We start from the raw sequence: 22,121 nt of genomic DNA on the forward strand, positions 1-22,121 counted from the left end.
ACATGAGTCTAAAAAGCATCAACTGATGATGCGTTTTGCTCACAGCACCTTCTTGGAGGCAAGTACGTGAAGTAAAGTGCCCCCCACTGGCTCCTTTTGGAACGCCACATGGGAGAGGAAACATTTGACTCCATTGAAACATGTCAGGGTTGACTTCAGCATCAATATAGGAGGCAAGTCCACTAGCAAATAGTCACTATTCAAGGGTTTTAGAGAGAGCATGTTGACCGATATTCTTTCTGGAGATTCCAGATATCCCGCTGCTCCGTGAGGCAAACAAATAAACAACAACAAAATAAGAAATCAGAGTGATTGTTTATTTAAAATTATAAATGTGTACATGATTACAAGGCAGTTTGTAATAAACATTCAGTGATCGTAACACTGGCAAGCTGAAATGTGTCGGACTGTGAAAAAAAAACAAAAAAAACAAAAAAAAAAACAGCAGGACCACTGTGTGAGACATGACAGCTCCGAAATAAATACACCACAACATAAGGAAACCAGAGAGCGTAGAAGCAGGAAAGACGATGTAACCAAATATACTTGCAGTACAACACAAGGGGATTGAGTTCCAGCTCCAAATCAAAACGCCTCTATTAAAGTACGGAACTACTGTACGTACCACGTCCTCCTGCACACTGGTCCTCTGTAACTGCGATGCTAACTTGATTTAAAAAACAAAACAAAATGAGTGCACTGATGACACTGTTTTGCATTTCCAGACTGGCTGTCGTCGCTGCTAAATGAATGAACTCGTAGGAGAGTCTGACACAGAAAAGAACAATGGCAGACTGTTGCAGGAGACAAAGGTGAAATGTTTGGACTCAGTTAACTTAATGCTTGCTCTATGAAGGAAGGTCGACTGTGGTTTCAACACAAAACAAGGAATAGTCAAGACAGTCTTCATGACGGCACTTCTTGATCTGTTGACACTGACCAGGTCCATTATAGTGAAGAAGCCTCTGTGTTCTTCTCGGTTTAAAGATTAAAATTAAGGTTGAACTGGCTTAATATAGTTAACACTCTCCATGTAATAAAATGGTTTTTAAATATTAAAAAGGCACATACAGTGACGCGAGCATTTTCAGGCGCCTCATTTGTTCTTGGCAGCCAGGGGTTTACGGCTGATCTTCTTACTCTTGTCGTTGTTCTTGGGTGGAGGCTCTGGGTTGGACTGCATGTGTCTGCCATGGAGACTGAGGAGCGAGTCAGAGAGAGACAGAAAGGTCAGTGACACACAAGGGAAGAGCTAAGACAGAAAGCCCGGTCAAAGTCCAGGCCCAATGGCGTCCATAGCTCAACACATCAGGAACAGAGATTTGATTTTAACATGAGCTCCAGTTCATGGTTATCACCAGACAAAACTTGGAGGAGAACCAAACCAGATCTGGAGATCAAGGTCTGTCTGAGATGAGCAAACAAGTCAACAGTAATTATTAAGGACACTGCCCAGGCCAACCAAGAACTCCTCACCTGACTGGGCAGACCACGAACACTGGGTCAACTGTTTTTAGAATGGGTCCTGGAATGATGGCCCTCGTGGAGAAACTCAGGCTCCTGAATGTTTGCGATCCGTGTCACATGTCAGCCTCACAAGAATAAACCAACAATAAGAACAGTTTTCTGGAAAACTAAATGAAAACAGAATTATTATTATTATGATTTTGTTATTTTTATTTTTTAATGACTGCCCTTGTGGCGCCAATGAAAACAGAAACAAAAATGTTTAAAAAAATGTTTTGTTTTGGGAAAAGAACTTTGATTTTGTGTGGAAACAGAAGGATGAAAGCATGAAACATTTTCGGTCTTGCAATATGCAACACTCGCCTTGAACTTCTATTTAACTTCTATTTCTAACGTCTATGTTCAAAATTGCTCATTGCCCTGAGTGTGTGCCTGTATGTTTAGGGGGGCGAGTTTTGGGGAAAATACTTCCTTCAGGGGCCATTATGCCTTTGTTTGGCCCTTTTGCTGGACCCCACAACGTTAAATCTCAATTTGAGGATGAGGGCTTCAAAATAACTGAGTTTCAGTTTGGTACAGAGTGCTGGTTCAGGTTAGCATTTTTTGCATGGTTAGGTTTAGGCAGAGGAAAGCATGAAAGTCAATGAAATGTCCCCACAAAACATAACAAATTTCTCTGACAATTGACTTGAGATTGGTCCAGTTCTGGCTATCCTGATCTACAAAGAGATCAATGCACTTCAAACCTGGGAAACGAAAGCAGACCTGTTCTGTGTCCATTTGTACTAACTTTGTTGTTTGATGAGATGGCGCCTTGTGCAGTGTAAATACAGCCCAACAGGACTAGAGGACCAACAGTACCTCTCCTGGGCAGGATGGGAATATTCCCACTATCATGTTCCAGCTCCTCTGGACAGACACAGCGTTCTCATCGAAGGCAATGAGGAACAGAACGAAGCCCTCGCCAGGTTTTGTGCTTGGCTGCCTGACAAACTCTATATTGCCACCATAAACCTCGCGCACGGCACTTAACGTTAGATAGACAACAATCCCAGCTTCTAGACTTCGCTCTATAACACAATAATATACGATGAGCCATGTAAATACTTGAACACCATGTATTAGCTGCCACTTCCATCACTGTTGTTAACAGAAGCGTCAGTGACAGGAGGCTCCTAATGTCTTCACTGGATCTGTGTTTATGTGCCTCTGCTGACGTATAAACAATATAAAGTTGTGTTCTTTTTTAGCAGTGCAATAATGTTCACCACGACAGCAGATGCCTCTCCTTTATTGCAGCGAGCGAGACGGCACACTTTTACCAGAGGAAAGATTCGGAGTGTGATATCGCTGAAGAGCAGAAGTCCTCGGCGCTGCCTGTGCTCCTCTGCAGTCCACACTGTAGCGCGTCAGTACTTATCCACAGAGGGAGAAGCTGTCAGCTGATGATTGAACGTCCTTGTATCCTCCGCTCCTTTCTCCGCCTCAAACTCATGTCAACACTGTCAAATGGAAATGAAATACTGCCATTTTTCCTAATATCTGCAGCCCATCTCCGAGTCAGCAGGCCCAGGCAGACAGCATGACCAAGAGAGGAACTGCTTCACCATGGTAACACAATTGTTGTCATTGTCAACCATCTGTCGGTGGACATGGAGATGTTTGCTTACTCAGTGTAGGGCGCAGCCACTCCACTCTTTCTCACTCCTCCTACAGGAGTTAAGACCTCAGCTGGACCTGGGACCGACAGCAGTCGGGTTTTCTGTGATTCTCCGACGACGACAATAAAGCCAATAATTAATTGCATTTTAATATTTGACACCAGAATGATCAAATTTAAGTCGAATCTATACACATACGCTTAGACATCAGGGAAAAAGTTCTGCACTGATGCCTCAAATGTGCTTGAAAAAAAGATATTGGTCCAGTTTCGTAACACAACTGCAGCTAATCCTTCCAGTACTATTATTAACCCTCAACCCCTCTGAAAGAATAATTACACCAAACACAGTGTACGTCAATTGTTGTGACACAAACCGCGTGTCCTCGGTGACGTTCGTGTGCGCTGATGTCGCGGCACATCATTTCAGTTTGAGTCATCACCAGAAACAACAGACAGATTTGCCCGGCGGTGACATGAGGGGTTAAGGTTGTTCGGGAACCTGTATGGTGAGTTAAGCTGCGTTCAATAGCGAGTCCGCCGTCGCAGCAGATGCTTGTGTTTGGGTTTGGTGTACCACTGAATCACCACATCAATTTATCAGATGTTTTCTATTGCATTTATATCTAAAGGTTATTCAAGCTTCTTTCATTACATCCATGAACCTCATTGGTTGTGTGCCTCTTCTTCACCTCCAACATTTCCGGTTGAACCCTGTCTCCCCTCTCCATGGTCCTAACCATCTGTCCACCCTAACTTAGTCTCCAGACTTCTCCACACAAGCTGTGAGATACTCACTTCTGATCTTCTCATTCCTAGTCACACCCATTGACAACCTTGTCTACAGCAACCCTGCAGGCTCCAGGCAAGTCACCCATTTTAATGTATACAAGTTACTTCGGAAGTGTGTTGCAAACTGATGGCAAGACACGGTTCTGCTTCTCGAACCGGTGACGTTTGTGACTCTCAGACCTTTGGTGCGTTCAATCGAACCAGGCTGTGTTGGTTTAAGCGGAACTGAAGTGGGAGGGCTCTAAAAAGTAGTAATCACAACACTCGCTCTGATATTCTGCAGGACTGCCAACACTCACCCAATCGGAGTGAGAGACATGGAAATGAGGCTAGTCACACTTCCCATGTCTCATTTCTGGGTTGAACGACTGGATACTTATGTTCTACGAAACAGACTTTTAAGCTCGTGAACATGTGATTTTGCGGTAGTGTAGGGGTTTGGACACAGCCTTGTAGATCACAAGGTTGCCAGTTTGTCTCCAGGTGACTTCTTTTATACATTCATTTTCAATTGAAATCAATGAATTTTATAGTGAGTCAGTTTGAAATATCAAAATAACAAATGAGGCAATTGGCTGTGTATTTGACAGCAATAGAAAGCCTCAGAAAATGTATCAATGTACCTTCCTCTCCCAGTCGATAAATATTCACAGACTTGTCCCCCCACACTTGCACTGGTTCAAAAGCCAGAACTGTGTCCATGTGAAAGGCCCCGCAGTGACCTTGGGGTGTCTCGCATTTTCCACAATGCTGGAGACCTCTGCTCTAAACTAATCTATTAAGCTTCCCATTCACTCTTGATGCTACTCTGACCACACCCTGCCTGCACCCCGCTCTTCACTGCCCTACATCACATCGAGTCACTATAAGCGGAGTGCCCACAGAAAACCCATGAATGAACAAGAAGCCCACACGACTTTAACTCCAATTGAAAGGTTGAAAACAAAAAGCATATTTATCATACACTACTACTGACCAACACAAAACTCTTCTTCACAGGACAGACTGGTAGAATATTTACAACCAAGTGTCACAATTATTATTGCAACATGAACAAGGCGTCATAGTAAAATGAAGAATCTGCAAATATGCTTTTCATTTAAAGTCATAATTTAAGGACATACTTGTATTTAATGTTTGACAGATCCACTAATAAAACATGATGACAGAGACTGAGGGCCACGAATAGGCTTCAGACTCTTACTAGAAATCACTATATAAGCAGCAAACATCATGGTCCATGAAACTCCTCACTAACCTCCCTTTCGTGTGCACTAGTGATAGGTAGATGAAACGTTTGCAGGGTTGATGAAACAGTGTCCTAATTTTCAGAGGCCACTAAATAGCGCTCTTGGTTGAGAGATGATGTGAGGCTTCATTGAATTATTTGTTCAGGTCCAAACAATTTACAACAGACAGCGCCATCTGGTGGCCTCTGAAAATAAGAACACTGTTTGATGAAACCTCATCAACCCTTTGATACTGTGTGATGACACTTCACCTACACATCACGAGTGTCCACAATGTAATATTTCATTTTTTACTCACTGTCAGAAACAAAACCATCTAGTTTTTACACTCCCATAATACAACACACACAAAGCCAGTTTCAGTCTCATTTCATTGTTACAGTGGCATTAAGACAGTTTCATATGAGAAGAATGGAGAAGAAGGTTGCACCACAGAGATGCTCGCAAACTTAGAACCAAAGTAAAAGAGTGGGAGAAGCCGGGACGCGCCATAATTACCAGGACAGAGAGCTGATTAAGGAGTTGCGTGCAGTGGTTTGTGATCGTGCGCTTATCTTTTCAGGAAAGAAAGATTAAATCAATAAGCAGCCGGAGCAATACGCGGCTGTCATGAAATAAATAAAGAACGAAGAGAAAGCACGGCGTTAGCATAATTTGGGGTTTCCAGCATTGATGAATGGGAAGGAGGAGGTGAGGCGGAGAAGGGGGGCGATCAGTCAGTGTGTCAGAAAAATATTAATCAATGTGAAGTGCCAGAATCGCGCAGCTTCCTTCATGATGGACGGCTCGATAGCTGGAGGCGGCACAAGATAAACATCATTAAAATGAGGGGTTTTACATACAATAAACTCCTTATCCTAATGAATTCTTTTTAGAGAATCATCCCTCGCCACTTTTGATCAGACCTCTCTCTATGTATATCGACGGAGACTCAGCAAGTGCAACATATTGATATTCCTTTTCCCCCATCAACTTAAAAAGGTTAGATCTCAATGCACAGCGGAGTCACAGTCTATCGGAAGCTTCCCACTCGCCCGTCCGCGCTGTAAAAGAGACGCGGCCAATTATTCTCCAAGCAAACAAACAGCCACCACGTCCTTTCATGTCGTAAGAGGATAAAGTGCCTTAAAACCTTGAAAGTTTTCCACATTTCAGTTTTTATTTGGGCTGACACTTTCATTTGATTATTTCGTAACAGAGGAAATCGGATTTACTTTCACTGTAGGAACAACATCAGACATGATTACTCGTGTTCTCAATTGTAGCATACGTTTGTCCAAATCCAGGCCTGCGGGTCAAATCCAGTCCATCGTCTTTGTACGTAGTATTTGGAGCCCCATATTGCAGGGTTGGGCAATTGGTTCCACAAAGGGTCGCGATGTAGGGTGTAGGTTTTTGTTGCAACCAAGCAAGAGGACACATTTTCACCAGTCCAGTGTCTTAAGACTGTAATCACATGACTGTCAGTGTGGTGTTGCTTGTTTCAGCTTCGACAGAGTGTTGAAGCTGCCTTGGCGACATATGTTTATATGTATGTTGTATTTAAATGAAGAGGAAACATCGATACAAACAGACAACACGTAACGCATCATAGAGGTGGACATGAAGATGACGGTATTCGGCATGTTTTTCACTAAAAAAATCTAGTGATTGAAGTCTGTTGCTTGCGGAACTCAAGTCGCGCATTACGGACATATGAAGAGACAGAGTGTGTGAGGACAGCTGCAGATTGAAGACAGATTTACTTCTCACGATTAAAAAGTAGTGTTTTTATTGTCATCAATTCAGCAAATGATAAAACCTCATCTGATTCATTGTTTATCACTTGGATGGGTTTTGTTCTGTGTTGTAGCGGTTTCACAGTTTCAAAAACTTGTGGCAGAAACCCTGCTAGGTCTGCCATAATCTCTTTATAGGAGACTCTGTGCTATTTGGACTGTGGGAGGAAACCAGAGTGCCTAGAGGGAAAGTGTTGAGGTTTTGTGTTACAACAACCTGTCAATCAATTCACAGGACTACTGTGAATGACTTGGCCAAGCAGAGGGGTCGTCGGAAAAGTAGTTAAAACTACAAGAGTCATTCACATTGAGGCAAAGTAGCCCTTCCCGTGGACAACAATGCGACAAGGCAGCGGTTGTGGTGACCTTTGCCACGACCTTTGCCGGTTGCCCATCACTGACAGAACCACTACATCTCGAATAGTAAGGCTTGTAAACATGTTCTGGACGCAGACAGGAAGTGGAACGGACAGCGGGGGACGCAGGTGCAGTGAGGTCAGCTAGTCTGGTACAAATAAACAAAGACTAAAAAAAAACAATCCGCTCGTGAACTTTTGGAGCGGGTCAAATAAAATATGAGTCTTCAGTGTGACCGTTTAATAATTCTCTTCTCTTTCATGCAAACAGAGGTCCATTTTTCATCCAGGCCGAAGGAGTTGTTTGTGTCGCACAGCCGCAGCTTCCATTACTCTTATTCCGGTTGTGAATGCGATCAACCTAAAGATTTCCACTTTCTCGGCGAGGCCGACATGTTCATGTGCAGCTGGGGTGATGAATTGTTAGGGCCAATTAAAGGCAGAGGATGAGAGGCCAATGGATTCAGATTCCAGATTATGTCTTCATGGAGCTCAACTATTCCACACGGCTTAATTAATCACGACAAAGTTTGGAGTCAGTTTGCCGGTTTGTGGAGAAAAAAAATATCGGAAATTAGTAATTGCTCTGCTTTTACGGCCATACTTGATCTACACATCTGTGTGCGTGCGAGTGTGTGTGTGTGTGTGAGGGAAAATTAGAAATATGAGTGAGAGTGTGATAAATGCTCGGGAAGGCCAAAGGCCATGGATCTCAAGGGGGGGTCTCTCCGCTCTCAGCCACCTCCTCTTTACCAGGGCTGCCAAGCAATTTACTTAGTTTCTTTTCAAGCACCAGCGGAAGGAGAGAAGAGGCGGGGGGTGGGGAGGGGAGGAGGCTGGCAAACGTGGGAGAGGAGACAAGAAGATTCTAATTAAGATCCATGACAAACAAGTGTGCCTTTTAGCTTGTGTTGGCAAATCCCATTCATCATGAGTTGGTGCAGTTCCTGCTGACCCTCAGTCCTGTGGAGTTCTGGAATAAAATAAATAAAAAAACCAAGCTCCAAAACCTCAGACAAGTGTAAATGCTGAGACGTTCAAAGACTCATCATTTGACCTCGGAGCCTTTTTACTGCGCTTGTGCGCGGGATAATTAGGCTTCAGTGGAAACTTGCAGGAGGGAAAAATGCTGCGTTTGAAAGTCGGATGGATTTCTTAATAGACAACAAGACAGTTACAGATGACATAATCAATAGGCCTCAAATCATTTCTGCTGAAGCACGAGAGATGTCTAATGACCTGCTGATCACCGACTTCAGCCGCTTGATCACTTTATTGGCAGATGATGAAGATGGTTTATTCATTGTTCCCCGAGAAGTGAGTGTTCTTTTTTAGACTCCCAGACTGATCCCACTGAAGTGCGTTCGTACTTTTCTTTTCTTCTTCCCATCAAGTCCTTGCTAGTTTCCATACAGGCCTGTGAACACTGTTTGGCCTCAGTAATGCTTTCAACAAGAGGTTGAAGAACCTAAATCGTCGTATTAAAGTGACCTTTAGAAGAGGGGTTCTTAACCTTTTTGATCTTGGGGCCCACCTATCCCAAGACAAATTCTGGAAAAAAAAACAATCAGAATAAAATAAATATAATAAAACTATGTCTAAATATCGTAAATTAAAAACAATATATTTGATTTAAACTCCAAAGAAGGTGCAAGTAAAGTGTAAATGTAAGTATCAGCATAAAATGTTCTAATACATTTTCAAAACTGCTTCAACAGCTGCTTTCATGAACAGTTTTTACTGTCGGGGGGCGCAATCACTTTCTTTATCATTTTTTTCTTTTCAAGAACTTCTTCATTGTAGTTAACTATCACAGATTTGGTAGCTGTCAAGCCAATTCAGTGACACACTACTGCCACTACACATGGCTAAATAGTAAAACTGAGCGTCTCGCGGCCCTCACGACCCAAATATGTAAAACAAGAAAACGTTTAGCGCGGCCCAACCTTGGGCCCCGGCCGTATGATTAAGAATCACTGCATTAGAACATGCAGAGGAACGTTCGGGTTGCAGTAAGGTTGGCGGTGAAAGAATATTGTTTTTATATGTAATATATAAAAATTGTAACCAAAGTACACAAGAGAAATCTGTTTTTCTTTAAACAAGACAGGGATACACCGTTCAAACCCAAATGGGAGAAAAGGAAAAGCTGTATTTATGCTGAGCCCTCCCCATGGTTTCATGAGTAAGATCAGCTCCTCAGAAAAGCATGAGAACTGGAGACAGAGGGTGCAATATGAGCAAACCACCAGGAAGTGGTCTTTGCCATGTATGTGAATCGTGCTGCACTTCACAGAGCAGAACTGCTTGGGTATGATCCAGCACACACTCTGAATGTAAACCATCTACAATGCGGAGGGGAATATGGGTTTGGATTTCCGTGAGAGGATGATGTCAGCCATTGACACAGTAGTGTTGATGATTCAAAAGATAAAACTGATATTTTTAGAAGATGAGTTAGATATCTTCATTAATATATACTTAATATATTATTTTGTTGGATATTGGGAAACTGCGATGGCATTTTCCTTTCTCATACAGTCGAACCACGAGTCACCCTTTCCTGCTAGGTTCCCCAAAGCAAGTCGGACAAGTTGGTTTTCGCCCTTGCTCTTCTTTGTAACCAACCACTGTCCTTGTTTTCATGGACAGGAATTGAAGTGCAGATACTCAGTTCATCGAGATTTCATCAGGTCTTTTTATGACCGAAGCATTAGCCTGCATTTAGTTCTTTGGAGATTTGTTGTTCTTCAACCTCACAGTCTTATAGGACAATAGTTTTTTTTCTCATTTAAGCACAAACACAAACTAATCCCAATAATTAATTAGTAAACCTATTGAAAATACTGCCATCTAGTGGACGGGGCACTTACTATATCAGAAACATGTAGTGAAGGGTAGATGAGGCTTCATGACACAGTGTCCTGATTTTCAGAGGCCACCAGATGGCACTGTCTGCTGTGAAATCTTAGGACTTGAACAACAATTCTAAACCAATAGCTCCATCTAGTGGCCTCTGAAAATCAGGCCACTGTTTCATCAACCCTGCAATACTGTTTCAATGTTTTGATTTATCGTACACTTTGATTTTGACTTATTCAATCATGTGGCTGCCATTTGGCAACTGAAGCTTGAGTTCAATGCATCTGTCTTTAAGGTTGACTCCTCATCTCCTCAGAGCTGACTAAAGTGGCAGTGGACAGAGAGGTCCATTATACTCTGAAGAGGCTAGATAACTGCAATTGAAGACACACACATGATTTCTACTGCTAACTACTGGACAGGCAAATTCAACATGCCAAAACAGGGACCAGAAGACTGCAGCTACCAAAGCCCACTTGGAGACCAACCTGACAGGTTGTCTTTGACTGAGTGGCCTAATGTAGCAGAGATTAAGTGAGAATTCACGAGGCAAATACAAATTAAGAAAGCTATAATTACTTTTCACACTTTAGCCATCAAAACACACTCTCAATATGAGATTTGCAGGTGAAGACAGATGGGTGTGTGTGTGCGGGTGTGTATGCATACGTGTGTAGGTGAGGGACATTTAGTCAGGTGTGAAGATCTCCTTGGAAGGAAACTGTAACATCTGTCTAAAAACAGTCAGTGTCTTTCAGTGTGTGTGTGTGTGTGTGTGTGTGTGTGTGTGTGTGTGTGTGTGTGTGTGTGTGTGTGTTCCTCCTCTGTCTGCTCTGTCTCTCACTGTCTGGGCTTTACAACTGTATAAAGTGCTGTCTGGAACAGAAGTTTTTAAAAAAAGAGTGGTGAAAACGGCCACATGGAGAGGCGAATACACACGTTCCTCGCTCGAGTTTTTTTGTTTTTTTCCACAGCGGTAACTGCTCAAATCAGAGAATTGCTTGGCACTGGCCGTCAGTGATGTTGGCAGGGAGGATACTCATTTGGATTTTTTTTTTTTTTTTATCAGCTGCAATCTTCTTGGTGTTTTTCCAGCTCACGTTTTACTGTCTTCGCAGACAAGTGTAAGTGGTCGCAGAAGCACATTCAGAAGGCATCAGTTCTGTGTTGATAGTTATGAACGAATGGTTTCATTTTAACAAAAAACTCTCATGGTTTGGCATGCTTTTTTATGATATACACAAGGTTGACTGAATGTAAACACTTTATAGACTACAGACCCATACCACCGTCTATGACCACCAACAGATAGGCATGTAGAAGCGCTGTGCCAGCGCCCCCATCTGTTAGACTGGGCTACAACTTCTGCACAGAATTGCCTCTGTCCTCTTGTGGCTCGGGTGCAGGCTTCTCATTCCAAAGCACTTGTTAAAACCCCGCCTTCAACATGGGACCCATTTTTCAAACCCAGTGGACATAATGTTATGGTTGGTTGGCATACATGCAAATAATCTGGTATGCTGTAGAGACACAATACAATGTGCACACAAATGTAGTGCCCCCACCCATCATTCTAACAGGGATCAGTTCCAGCATCCGCTTTATCAAAAGATTTACATGATTCTCTTCCAAACACCAAGACACTCGCACATACTCTCAGTAGATCCCAGAGTAAAATCCATGTGTTTCACATGTGTTAGAGAAGAAGGGAAAACTTACTACTTGTAAGTCTCGGAGCGAACATATTCGAAAACATGGGAGACTCCCAGCTGGAACTGGTCGGCGATTGGAGTAACCCATGGGTTGTTCTCTGCTTTGAACACCTGCTTTGGCCCAATGAGATCCAGATTACCTGTACAAATACACACAAGTATCATGTCAAATGTGGCAGACTAGCATGACAAAGAAGAAGTGAGTGCAAAGAAAGTCAATAACCAGAGCGATTCTGAAGAGTTTTGGGGATAAGTTAGGGACTTTCATGCAGGGAAGGTCAGCTCATTTTAGTGAACAGGCGCAAACTTTTTACCAATGAAGCACGAACTCAAACCACATGACATGTTTTTTGCTCCTCAGATCATGCTTATCTTCACTATATAACACTTATATACAGGGCTGCATATTGGCAGATATCTAGCGATGCGATACGTATCCCGATACAGGAGTGATGATACAATACATTGTGATATATTGCGATACTGTAAGTTCAGTAATATATTGTAATAAGAGCCAGCATTTTGTGGAGGAAATCTGATAATGCAGTACAATACTATGTGCATGACATCAAGTTTATTATCATGATGTCAGTCCAGTAAGACGTTCAGTTAAATTCCAAACTCCGCGGAGGAATGAAGCGCTTAACAACAAAAATAACGATACAGAAAGAAAACATTAGTGTTAAACACATAACAAATGCAGACAAGCACTGCGATATTTCATCAAAAATATTGATACAATATCACGAAATCTAGAATTGCAATATTTGAGCGTCTTGATATTTTCTTACACCCCCACTTATATAAGGAAATCACAGAGTCCAACTAGGGACTATAGAAAAACCCAATTCAAGTTCAGAAATAAAAATGTTATAATAGTTTATCTACAGTCCTAGAGCAGGATATATTGCTGAGAGGTTTCAGTCATGATCAAGTGTGTCTTCATACCGAGTTCTGGAGGCAGGACTCTCAATCTGTTGCCCTGGATGTGGAGCTCTTTGAGTTGAGCCAAGTCCCCGATCTCTTTAGGCAGCGAGATCAGATCATTATCCCTCAGACTCAGCTGAAAAAGAGAAAACATTTTTAATGTCAACAAATGGAACCGATTCATGACTCTTTCAATAACCATATTTTATCTACTTACTGGTGAAATGACATGAAACCATGTGATCAGTGCAAAGATATTTGTTTCAAAAAGTCCATCCAGCAGCAGAACCAGGTGAGAGTCATATTCATCAAATTTACTAAAGAAAAATGCACCTGATGCAAACTGTTGAAAAAAATTGGAAAAACTGAATAAACTCACATAAAAATTACATATTTTATTTAAACTCCATAGAAGATGTAAGTAAGTGTAACTGAAAGAATCGCCATAAAAAATTCTAATTAATTTTAAAACTTCAACAATTGCTTTCATGAACACTTTTTACTATTGGGGGATGAGGGCAGGCACTTTCTTCATATTTTTTTCTTTTCAAGAACTTCTCCATTGTTGTTAACTATCACAGATTTGCAGCTGTCAAATCAATTCAGTGACACACTACTGCCACGCTAATGTATTAAAACCGAGCGTCTCGCAGCCCTCACGGCCCAAATGTGTAAAACAGAAAAACTTTTAGCGGTCCGCTAGGAGGCGCTCGCGGCCCAACCATGGGCCCTAGCCCTATGGTTAAGAATCACTGCTCTAAGGAACAACGGTCACAAACTTCGGGCCGTAATGGGTTTTCTCTGCTGAGTGTCTGTACTACCTGCAGACTCAGCTTTAGTCCTCCACATCAAAAGGAGCCACTTGCAGTGACTCTGGCATCTGGTCAAGATGTGCCCTGTACATCTCACTAGCGAGGTGTTTCACGTGCGCCCCACTGGGAGGAGGCCCTGGGGCAGACCCAGAATAAAGCACTGAATAGTTCATGCATGTCACCTAGACATTCATCATATAGATTATCCTATATTACCCTATTGATATTAATATTCCCCCTGAAGAGCTGGACGAGTGGACAATCTGGGCTTCTTCACTGCCGCTGCCCCCACGACCTCACATATGCTGGTGAAAATAGGTTTTTCCTTTAAGATGAAATCAGACAGTCCAGGCTGTTTCAAACTAATATCACAAACCCTGAGACTGTGTTGTAGAGGTGAACCAAAAACAGAGCGCTCACTGTTGAAGCCCAATTCTGCTGTCCACTGCAGTTGAACTGAAAGTGCTAAAGCAGCAAAGGCATCATCTCCCTCAAGCGCTCGCTATTGAACTGCTAAGGTGGGTCACTTCAGCGGGTAATGAATCAACAACTCCCTAAACTAACTTACTATCTGCAGTTTGGTCAACTTCCCGATGTCGGCCGGCAGGTTCTCGAAGTCGTTGTCGCTCAGATACAGAGCTCGAAGGGTGGCTGCGAAGACACAAACCGTTAGTGTGCATGCGTCAGTCTTAATCAGTCTGGAATATGATCGATACCTCCAGTCAAACCTGATTAATAACAGCTCTTCACACCGTGGATACAATCAATCCAGACGGCGCAGCTCTAACAAGGATTTACGTCGGCTCGTCCAGCAGGACAACACACGCATTTGTACGCGTGGACAGACTTTATAAAATCTTACAAGAGGAGCATCTGCTCTCACTGAAGCAGACGTAGCTAAAAGTTGCCTCCGCGGTTACGTCCAATTCATCTTTTAATGTGAAATCCATATTACGCTGTACATGACTAATGTACCCGATGGCCCTGCGGCTCCAAGAACCCGGATCTCACCAGCAGCATTTCCAATAAGTCTTGAGCTCATTTGTCCGGAGACTTAGCGGGAGAAAAGGAACTCTAAAACAGCTTCATTAAGTCAAATATTTCCAGCGGAAACCATCCATCAAAGGAAGATCCGCGACTTCCCCGTGAAATGAAGAAGAATTGAAGGATGAAGCTCTCCAGCACATTGTTTGAGGGAATGTTACGAAAGACAAGGATGGACGGACCTTAAGAGAGAAAGGGATCGACATGATTGAATCAGTAATCACCCCTGGAGGGAGAAGAAGCTCCACTGGAGATTACGCCCTGAAAAGTGGTTCAAAGTGATGGCTCTGATGGAGCAGAGCTAAATAAATCCAGGTCTCTGTGGTTTCCTTGGGAAGCACCACGATGGGATGGGCAGGGAGGGTGAATGAGCAGTGCTTGTTAGAACGACTAGAACAAACTGATCCACTAAAGGGCCACAGCAGGGGCCAGTTTTTGTAGCAGCTAATCTGGAGGATACCCAAACACCAACAAGGTGTCGGAAGACTGTTCATTGTCAGACTGGTGCTGCTTGTTTCAGGTGACACCTGAATGGTTAACCTACGTGAGCCTGCATCCTCTGAGACTCCTTCCATATATTGTCTTGATCTTGTCTCAGTAACAGGCTATTAGCTAGGAGGGCGTCTGGGCGTCTGCAAAACATGAAAAAAATGGATGCAGATTCTCGACCGTAATTTGGCCGCCATATGCCGGCGTAATCTGGCCGCCAAGATATGGCCTAGAATCTGGCGTCCATTTTTTTATGTTTTGCAGACGCCCAGACGCCCTCCTAACTAAAAGCCTGCTCAGTATCAACCTCCAAAGATCTTGGTCTTATCTCGGTCTTGGTACTGTCTAGTCTCAATAATCTCTTGGTCTCAGTTGTTGTGGTTTTGACTACAAAACTTTTACCAGTTCTAAGGGGAGACCTTGGACAAAATAGTCAATCAGCAGCACATTACACGAACATCCATGATGAATGGAAAATGAAGTTTAAAAAACTTCAGGCGAGAAGCAGAAAAAGTGCAGGAAAGAGTTTACTCATCACTGGAGGACTTCCACGCTGATGTTGGAGATTATATGCAGAGATTCAACTTAAAATCGTGATGGTATCACATATTTAAATGTGAGTAAACATGATTAATTAATGATATAACGTCAAATTTATTAGATTAGTTTTGAATAAAATGCCACCCCAATGTTTGCTAGCGAAAGAGGTGAAAACGTTGTGTTGACATGTTTAATACGATCAGCATCTTGTGTTGCAGTTGCAAAGTTCAAGCCACTTTTTTCTTTCAGGATAACATAGTTACGGCAGGGAGCACATTGTATCAAGGTGCCTAGCCGTAAACAATATAGTATATATAGGGTTTTTCAACCTTTGTTAAGCAACAGCACACTTTGTTCGTTCTTCAAAAGCCACACCACCAAAGGAACCTCAACTAAAGTGCTGTAAAAATCCTTTTTAATTTGAGAAAAAATTGTAGCTACTATATATATATATATATGTACATATATATATGTGTGTGTGTGTGTGTGTGTGTGTGTGTGTGTGTGTACCACCATCACAAAGTTAAAGACGAGGCACTGACACTACAGAAGAGAACAGAGTGGTGTGCGTTGCATCATATGTTTTAACTTATGTCCATGCTCACTCAGATAGAAGAAGTTTCCGGGCAGGGAGGTGTGGTTCAGGTTGTTGTAGGTCAGGTCCAGAACCTCCAGTGCAGGTAAAGAACCGAATCCTCTTGGCAGGCCACTCAGACGGTTCATCCTGTCAACAGAATCAAAATGACCAGTCCAAGTCATCAAACTCTTCCTTATGTTAATGAGTGAATGATTCGGATGCAAAACTCCACAAAGACACGCTATACCTAACACACATTGGCAGGTCTTCAATTCCCGTGTCCCTTAACCACAATCGACAACATTTATTTCACAGCTCTGTTTTCCAACCCGTCCGTGACCATCACCATGAACAAACACAGAGCTCAAAGACACTGAAGGACAGATTAACACACAAGACAGATTCAAGAATGACGTGGGTGTGTGTGTGTGTGTGTGAGGGAAGTGCATAATCTCGTTTGACAAACACACGTAGCAGAGGTTAAATACAAGACTCGGCCCGGTGACCCGTCTTTGTTTTACAGGAGCGAGCAAACAAATGGAAATGTCCAACTCGAATTGCAGTCAGAGGCTTACACTCTCCAGAAGATGTTTGTCTGTTGATCAATACACTCCAGGACGGTTTGTAATCCCCCCGCACTCATCTTTACAGCGGCAAACAGGCGACAGACAAACCTTCCTTGTTAGCCACGCGAGGGTTTGAAACTGGAACAGACATGCAGGATATGAGTTTTGCAGGCAGACTTTACATCGCGTCGACTTTTAAGTGAGATGTATGGATCACTTTTTCGGAGAGCTGGACTAAAGCGTAAAGTCAGACTGAGCTCTGTCAAACTCCAACTGAACCAATTAGACCCTCCTCTTATCAAGCGCTCTCGCTCCCTAATTTGATTGGCGTCTGGCTGTGCAGTCTAATGAACCCACACAGACATAGAGGCTCAAGGGTTCAAAATAACTGGCCAACTCTGAGCTGGGACAGCCTGAGGGGGCAATTTGTGTTTTACTGGGAGAAGAGTCTGAAGGAAGCCAGTGACCACATGTGAAGTGGGTGATGAGCAAGACAGTGGACGGAGGTAGGGAGACTTGGCCTTGAGGGAGGACGGGAATATAATGCTGGACGATACCTGAACTCTCTATTGTGTTGTGGTGTGTTTGTGTGTGGAGAGGAAACGCCTTTATCACCACAGTCAGAGGTAAAGAACGACATCATACGAGAGCATTCCATTACACTTACACGAAGGCGTAAAACTCGTGATGCAAATAAATACAGCAGGTGTTTTGAAGTCAAGCAGCACTATGGTGCACCTCCCTTTATAGCTGTTGTAACTATTTTGGATTTGAACCCAGGATGCCACCCCTTAATCTGTGTGTTGTTTTCAAGGAAAATGTTTTGAAAACCACTAATGAAAAATACTGTGACAGGGGGCAGATTTATTCTTCCTTTTGTCATCGCAGTTCAAGAGTGGTTGCTTGTACTCTCAATTTTTTTTGGTGGTGAATAGTAGATGTTACATTAGGTTGCATAACAAAGTAAAGAACTTGCCCGGACTAGCCTCAACATCTTCCTACTAAATGATCTATCAAACAAAGAAGAAGAACAGATGAAAAGAAGAAGGCCTTTCTTGAGTTTATTAAAATCACATTCAATACAGTTACATCTAAAAATGTACTATAACTTAGAGCAAGGTCAAATCAAATCTTGGTATCATGCATTGAGTGCATGGAAGTTAACATAGTTTTCAGAAGTGAGTGATTTGGAAAAAAAATTAGTATTTTCACTGATCAAATATTATTGTTTTCCAAGCCAATTAATTTAGGGTTTTTAATTATCAGTAAACTATAATCACCAAAAATCATGAGACAACAGAGAAATATTTGACTCATTGGATGAGCTTCACTTCCTGAAATCGCATACAAAAAAAATATATCTAATTTTTGCAGGATTTTTTTTTAGATGCCCTTCTATATATGTATTTTGATTATTGTTTTTAAAGTTAATTTCAATTGCTGAGATGAAGTTTTGATTCAGTGTTTATGTATTCTTCATTGAAACTACAACTTTGGACAATATTTTTGTTCTCATCTGTTTCATTTTGTTCCTCTTAATAAAGCATTGATTCTGTTCCTATTAAAATACTTCCATTATGCAGTTAAATTTGCACTACATTGAATAAAATAATACAATACTGTATCAGGGTTAAACACAGAAATTGTAGCGTGGATTTTGACAGTATTTTCACAGTGAATTAACATAAAAATGTATTTATTTTTAGTGAATAAAACATTGTATGAAGTAAGGGGTTTCAGGCATCACCTGCTACTGAAGCAGGATTTGGATCCTTTAGAGCACAGTCTGTTTGGACAGCTGTGGGATAATGTAGCCGTCATACAAACCTTCTCGCCTTTTAAGAACCAAGCAAGCTTTTGTCGTGTGCGTCACGTACCCGAGGTTGAGGTGCTTGAGTTTCTGAAGACTGCTGATCTGCATGGGCAGCTCGTCGATCTGATTGTTGAACAAATTTAGAACTTCCAGGTTCTTCAAATCAGAGATGTTCGCGGGCACAGCTGGAAGCAGTCAGATGCAGGAGAGGGTATCAACAGCATGTCAGACACTTGTTATAATAAGAACTGTGAATTTAGTGAGCCACTTTTTAAAAACAGGTTTCACGCACGGGTCCACATGGTTTCCTCCGTCATATATACGGCCCAGAGAAGGCCACAGATCAATGGGCTGGTGGGGACACAGTGTTGGATTACCGAGCTGAGCCATTGAGGGCGAGACAGATGAAGGCAGGGCGGGAAATAAAAGCAGAGTAAGCGGATGCTGCCTTGAATCCTGCCACAAGGATGAGTGGTGAGGAGATGGGCTCCAAGCATACTGATACTGTATCAGTCAGAACCGAGCACACTGGAGTGCAGAGGTCTCACAAGTCAGACATTTAGACGAGATTTTCCATGACAGGGCTAGACATACTGCACGTCCCCACATGATAATCAGTCCTCCAACTAACTGACACCAGCCTAGAGTCACAGACTTTCCTGTCACCAGACATGCTAAAGGCAATGACTACGATGTTTATTCTTGCACCTGAACACACCCTGCTCTCTCCAGTGTTGCCAGGCTGAACTTGGTGTTGGAGAAATTTAACACACGTGTTTTATCAATCAATCACTGTAACTCCTGATGCTACTTTAATACCAGCAGCAGTTCAAATATACAGATTGGACAGATGTTCTAGAACCACACCCTGATCCAAGTTCAGGACTATGACTTGAAGAAAACCAAAAAAAAAGAGACCTAACTGAACAGCAGCAGGACTTGTTCTGAGCCTCATCCAACTTAATAATTATTTGTCTTTTTTCTTTTTGTCCCTCGGGTTTTTCCCTTGTTTTCCCTGGTGGCGCCGACTCTCTTCCCAATGTAAGAACTATAAACTCAGTGAACTGTGGTTATTGCATGTTTGTGCAAGGTGCCAGCACCATAATGGCTCTTTTAGATTGGGCAGAAATGTACAACGCTAAGATGCTCATACAGAAGCAGGTTTTCTATTGCTACTGCATAATGACTTAAATAACAGTAAACTCATTTCTTTGTTTACAGCCCCTCTTCCCATCAAATCAATGACCTTGCTCATCCAATCAGACAGACTGATGTATAGAGAACAACTCTCCAAAATGTTGATCCACATCTTAATATTGACACGCTTGAACATCCCCGCTGAATAGTTTGTTTGTCTCAAACCCGCTGTTTACGACAACAAAGAGACAGCCGCTCGCTCTCCGGAGTGTCTGGATTTAAAAGACCCGCTGGTCACCTGAGGATGTGCGGAATCAATTTCATTTCGCTGGCCTTTCTTTGTGGACCGCTGACCACGGTTCAATTAATGGATCACAGCAACCTCCAGCGTGAAACGAGCACCTACAGTATCTACTAGGTCGAGCAAACAACATTGATATTGATTGATTTCCATACAGCACATTGCCAATTAGAGTGACCTGTGGGAGCACCCAGATTAACTTGTTGTATGACAAGAACACACACGCCAGGGATGACACTGAATACACAAGTGATCAGCGACTTCCAGTCATTTTGCCAGGGACTTATCTGACCTCAATCTCAAACTACACATCATACAGAATGACAGTAACATCGTCTGTGGATTATTTTCTCCACCCAATCAGAGAACCACAGACATGCACAGAAATGGACAGAAAAACATCAAGACATCACTCCTAATGTCAGCATTTAAAATTGCGTTTTTTCACAAGTAGACGCTACCTCAAGTCGATGTATTTATCTTTCTGTGGCGCCCTCTATTGACACAACTAGCACAACATTTCAATGGCAGAAACAGTTCACTCTTTCCACCATATTTTATTTCCCTATTTTGAAATATGTTAACATACTTATACATTAGATAGATAGACAGACAGACAGACAGACAGACAGACAGATAGACGGATGGATGGATGGATAGATAGATAGATAGATAGATAGATAGATAGATCACAGACAGACAGACAGACAGACAGACAGATGATCGCTCTGCAGCAGATCTCCAGATTTAAATGACTAATATTTACAGAGGCAAGAAGATGTGTCATCCCAAAAACACACAATGACATAACATGAGCGTGTCATAACATGAGGTGACACTAATCAGATATTAGAAATCATCTCAAAGCATTAAGGAGGCTGCTGAGATAGTGCGGTTAAAAAGAGCCATCTCACCTGTCAGCTTGTTGTGACTCAGGACCAACTGAGTGATGTGGGACAGACTGACTGAAAGAAAAGAAAAAGAATGAGAACAGTGACGTATAGATGTACTGGGCAAACGTTATAAACATCACGAGGAAAAGCAATAACAAAATGGAAATTGTAACAATATAAATGGTTTAAAGAATAGTGTGTTTGTAATTTGCCACAGAAAATATTATGACCGAGAAAAGTCTTCAAAGTACTGAACTTGTAACTACACATCAATGACCTGTCGCTCCACCTCGGATACAGGAAACAGAAACAGACGCGTTTGACCGCGGTCCAAGTCGCTTTTGGTTGGCGTTACAACTTCATAAAAGTGGGTTCTTACACAAGCCAGGGATGTCGAGCATGTTCGAAATGCCCCTGTCACACATCTCCACCTCGGGGAGATTCTTCTCCCGACTCTCCTCCACGATCTTCTTCAGAGACTTGGACATTCTCTCTGCCCCGAAGACGAATTCCAGCGAGGGAAAAACACACGCGATTCAAATGAGATGAGGGCTGAATTGGACCTTGAGAATATAACTGGCTGTGTGTGTTACCTGTATCTTGTACGTCAGAAAAAGTCGATTTCTTTTCAGTTTATGATCTGAGCGTCGAAGCTAAAGCTACCGGAAGTTGATAGAAACGCCAACACACCATAAAAGGAGATTTCCAGTTCCTGGATACATTTAGCCGCCTGTGACATCACTTCAGCTCCGAATGATTTCTGCCAGAAAGACGCAACAAGCGCAGCAGGTACTATTGTGTTCTATGCGCTTTCTTCTCCGTTTCTTTAGGGAAGACGAATTGACTATGTATTGGATGACTGAACTCTCCCTCACTTACTGGATCTATGCTTATCCATCCAGGATGACTTTTTTTCGATTTATTTTTGTCGGACAAAGAAATCTGTTAAAATGAGAATCACCCATTAGAAGAATCACACATTTTTAAAGAAAATAAAGACTTAAAAATAAGCACCTTCACCTCATCACTTTTTAAATATCTGATGAGAAATCAGTGGATTGATATTTAGAATAGTCAATACTCATAATAATCTACATGTATTAGTGAATTTGCTCACGATGGCCACATAAATACAGTCAAAGGGT

General features: G+C 42.3%; 2 protein-coding genes across 3 annotated transcripts in view; one reads left to right on the forward strand and one right to left on the reverse strand.

Moving 5' to 3' along the window:
* Positions 1–304: 304 nt before the first annotated feature.
* On the reverse strand, positions 305–21,726 carry rsu1 (Ras suppressor protein 1). 2 transcript variants are annotated; one of them, XM_053858447.1, is made up of 9 exons: positions 21,570–21,726; positions 21,356–21,469; positions 20,998–21,048; positions 18,710–18,830; positions 16,295–16,413; positions 14,185–14,267; positions 12,826–12,940; positions 11,885–12,017; positions 305–1,199 (listed from the first exon to the last, which is right to left on the reverse strand). In XM_053858447.1, the coding sequence occupies exons 2-9, from the start codon at positions 21,462–21,464 to the stop codon at positions 1,097–1,099; spliced, it is 834 nt and encodes a 277-aa protein (XP_053714422.1). In that variant the 5' UTR covers positions 21,465–21,469; positions 21,570–21,726; the 3' UTR covers positions 305–1,096. The 2 variants fall into 2 exon arrangements, with proteins under 2 accessions (XP_053714422.1, XP_053714423.1); XM_053858448.1 differs by having other exon boundaries at positions 21,356–21,487; positions 21,569–21,668.
* Positions 21,292–22,121, forward strand: part of cubn (cubilin (intrinsic factor-cobalamin receptor)) — a 42,950-nt gene continuing 42,120 nt past the window's right edge. The window contains exon 1 of the transcript XR_008414098.1: positions 21,292–21,765. The gene's annotated coding sequence lies outside the window, so the exon portion shown is untranslated. The remainder of the gene's footprint in view (positions 21,766–22,121) is intronic.

This window comes from Synchiropus splendidus, chromosome 3 (genome assembly GCF_027744825.2).
Source record: "Synchiropus splendidus isolate RoL2022-P1 chromosome 3, RoL_Sspl_1.0, whole genome shotgun sequence".
Classification (NCBI taxonomy): Eukaryota; Metazoa; Chordata; class Actinopteri; order Syngnathiformes; family Callionymidae; genus Synchiropus; species Synchiropus splendidus.

Excerpts from the sequence above, each read along its gene's own strand:
- rsu1 (XM_053858447.1), bottom strand. The coding sequence starts at position 21,464 with ATGTCCAAGTCTCTGAAGAAGATCGTGGAGGAGAGTCGGGAGAAGAAT. Across the intron at positions 21,049-21,355 it reads GCTCGACATCCCTGGCTTGT|TCAGTCTGTCCCACATCACT; the intron begins GTAAGAACCCAC and ends CTTTTCTTTCAG. Across the intron at positions 18,831-20,997 it reads GAGTCACAACAAGCTGACAG|CTGTGCCCGCGAACATCTCT; the intron begins GTGAGATGGCTC and ends GACTGCTTCCAG.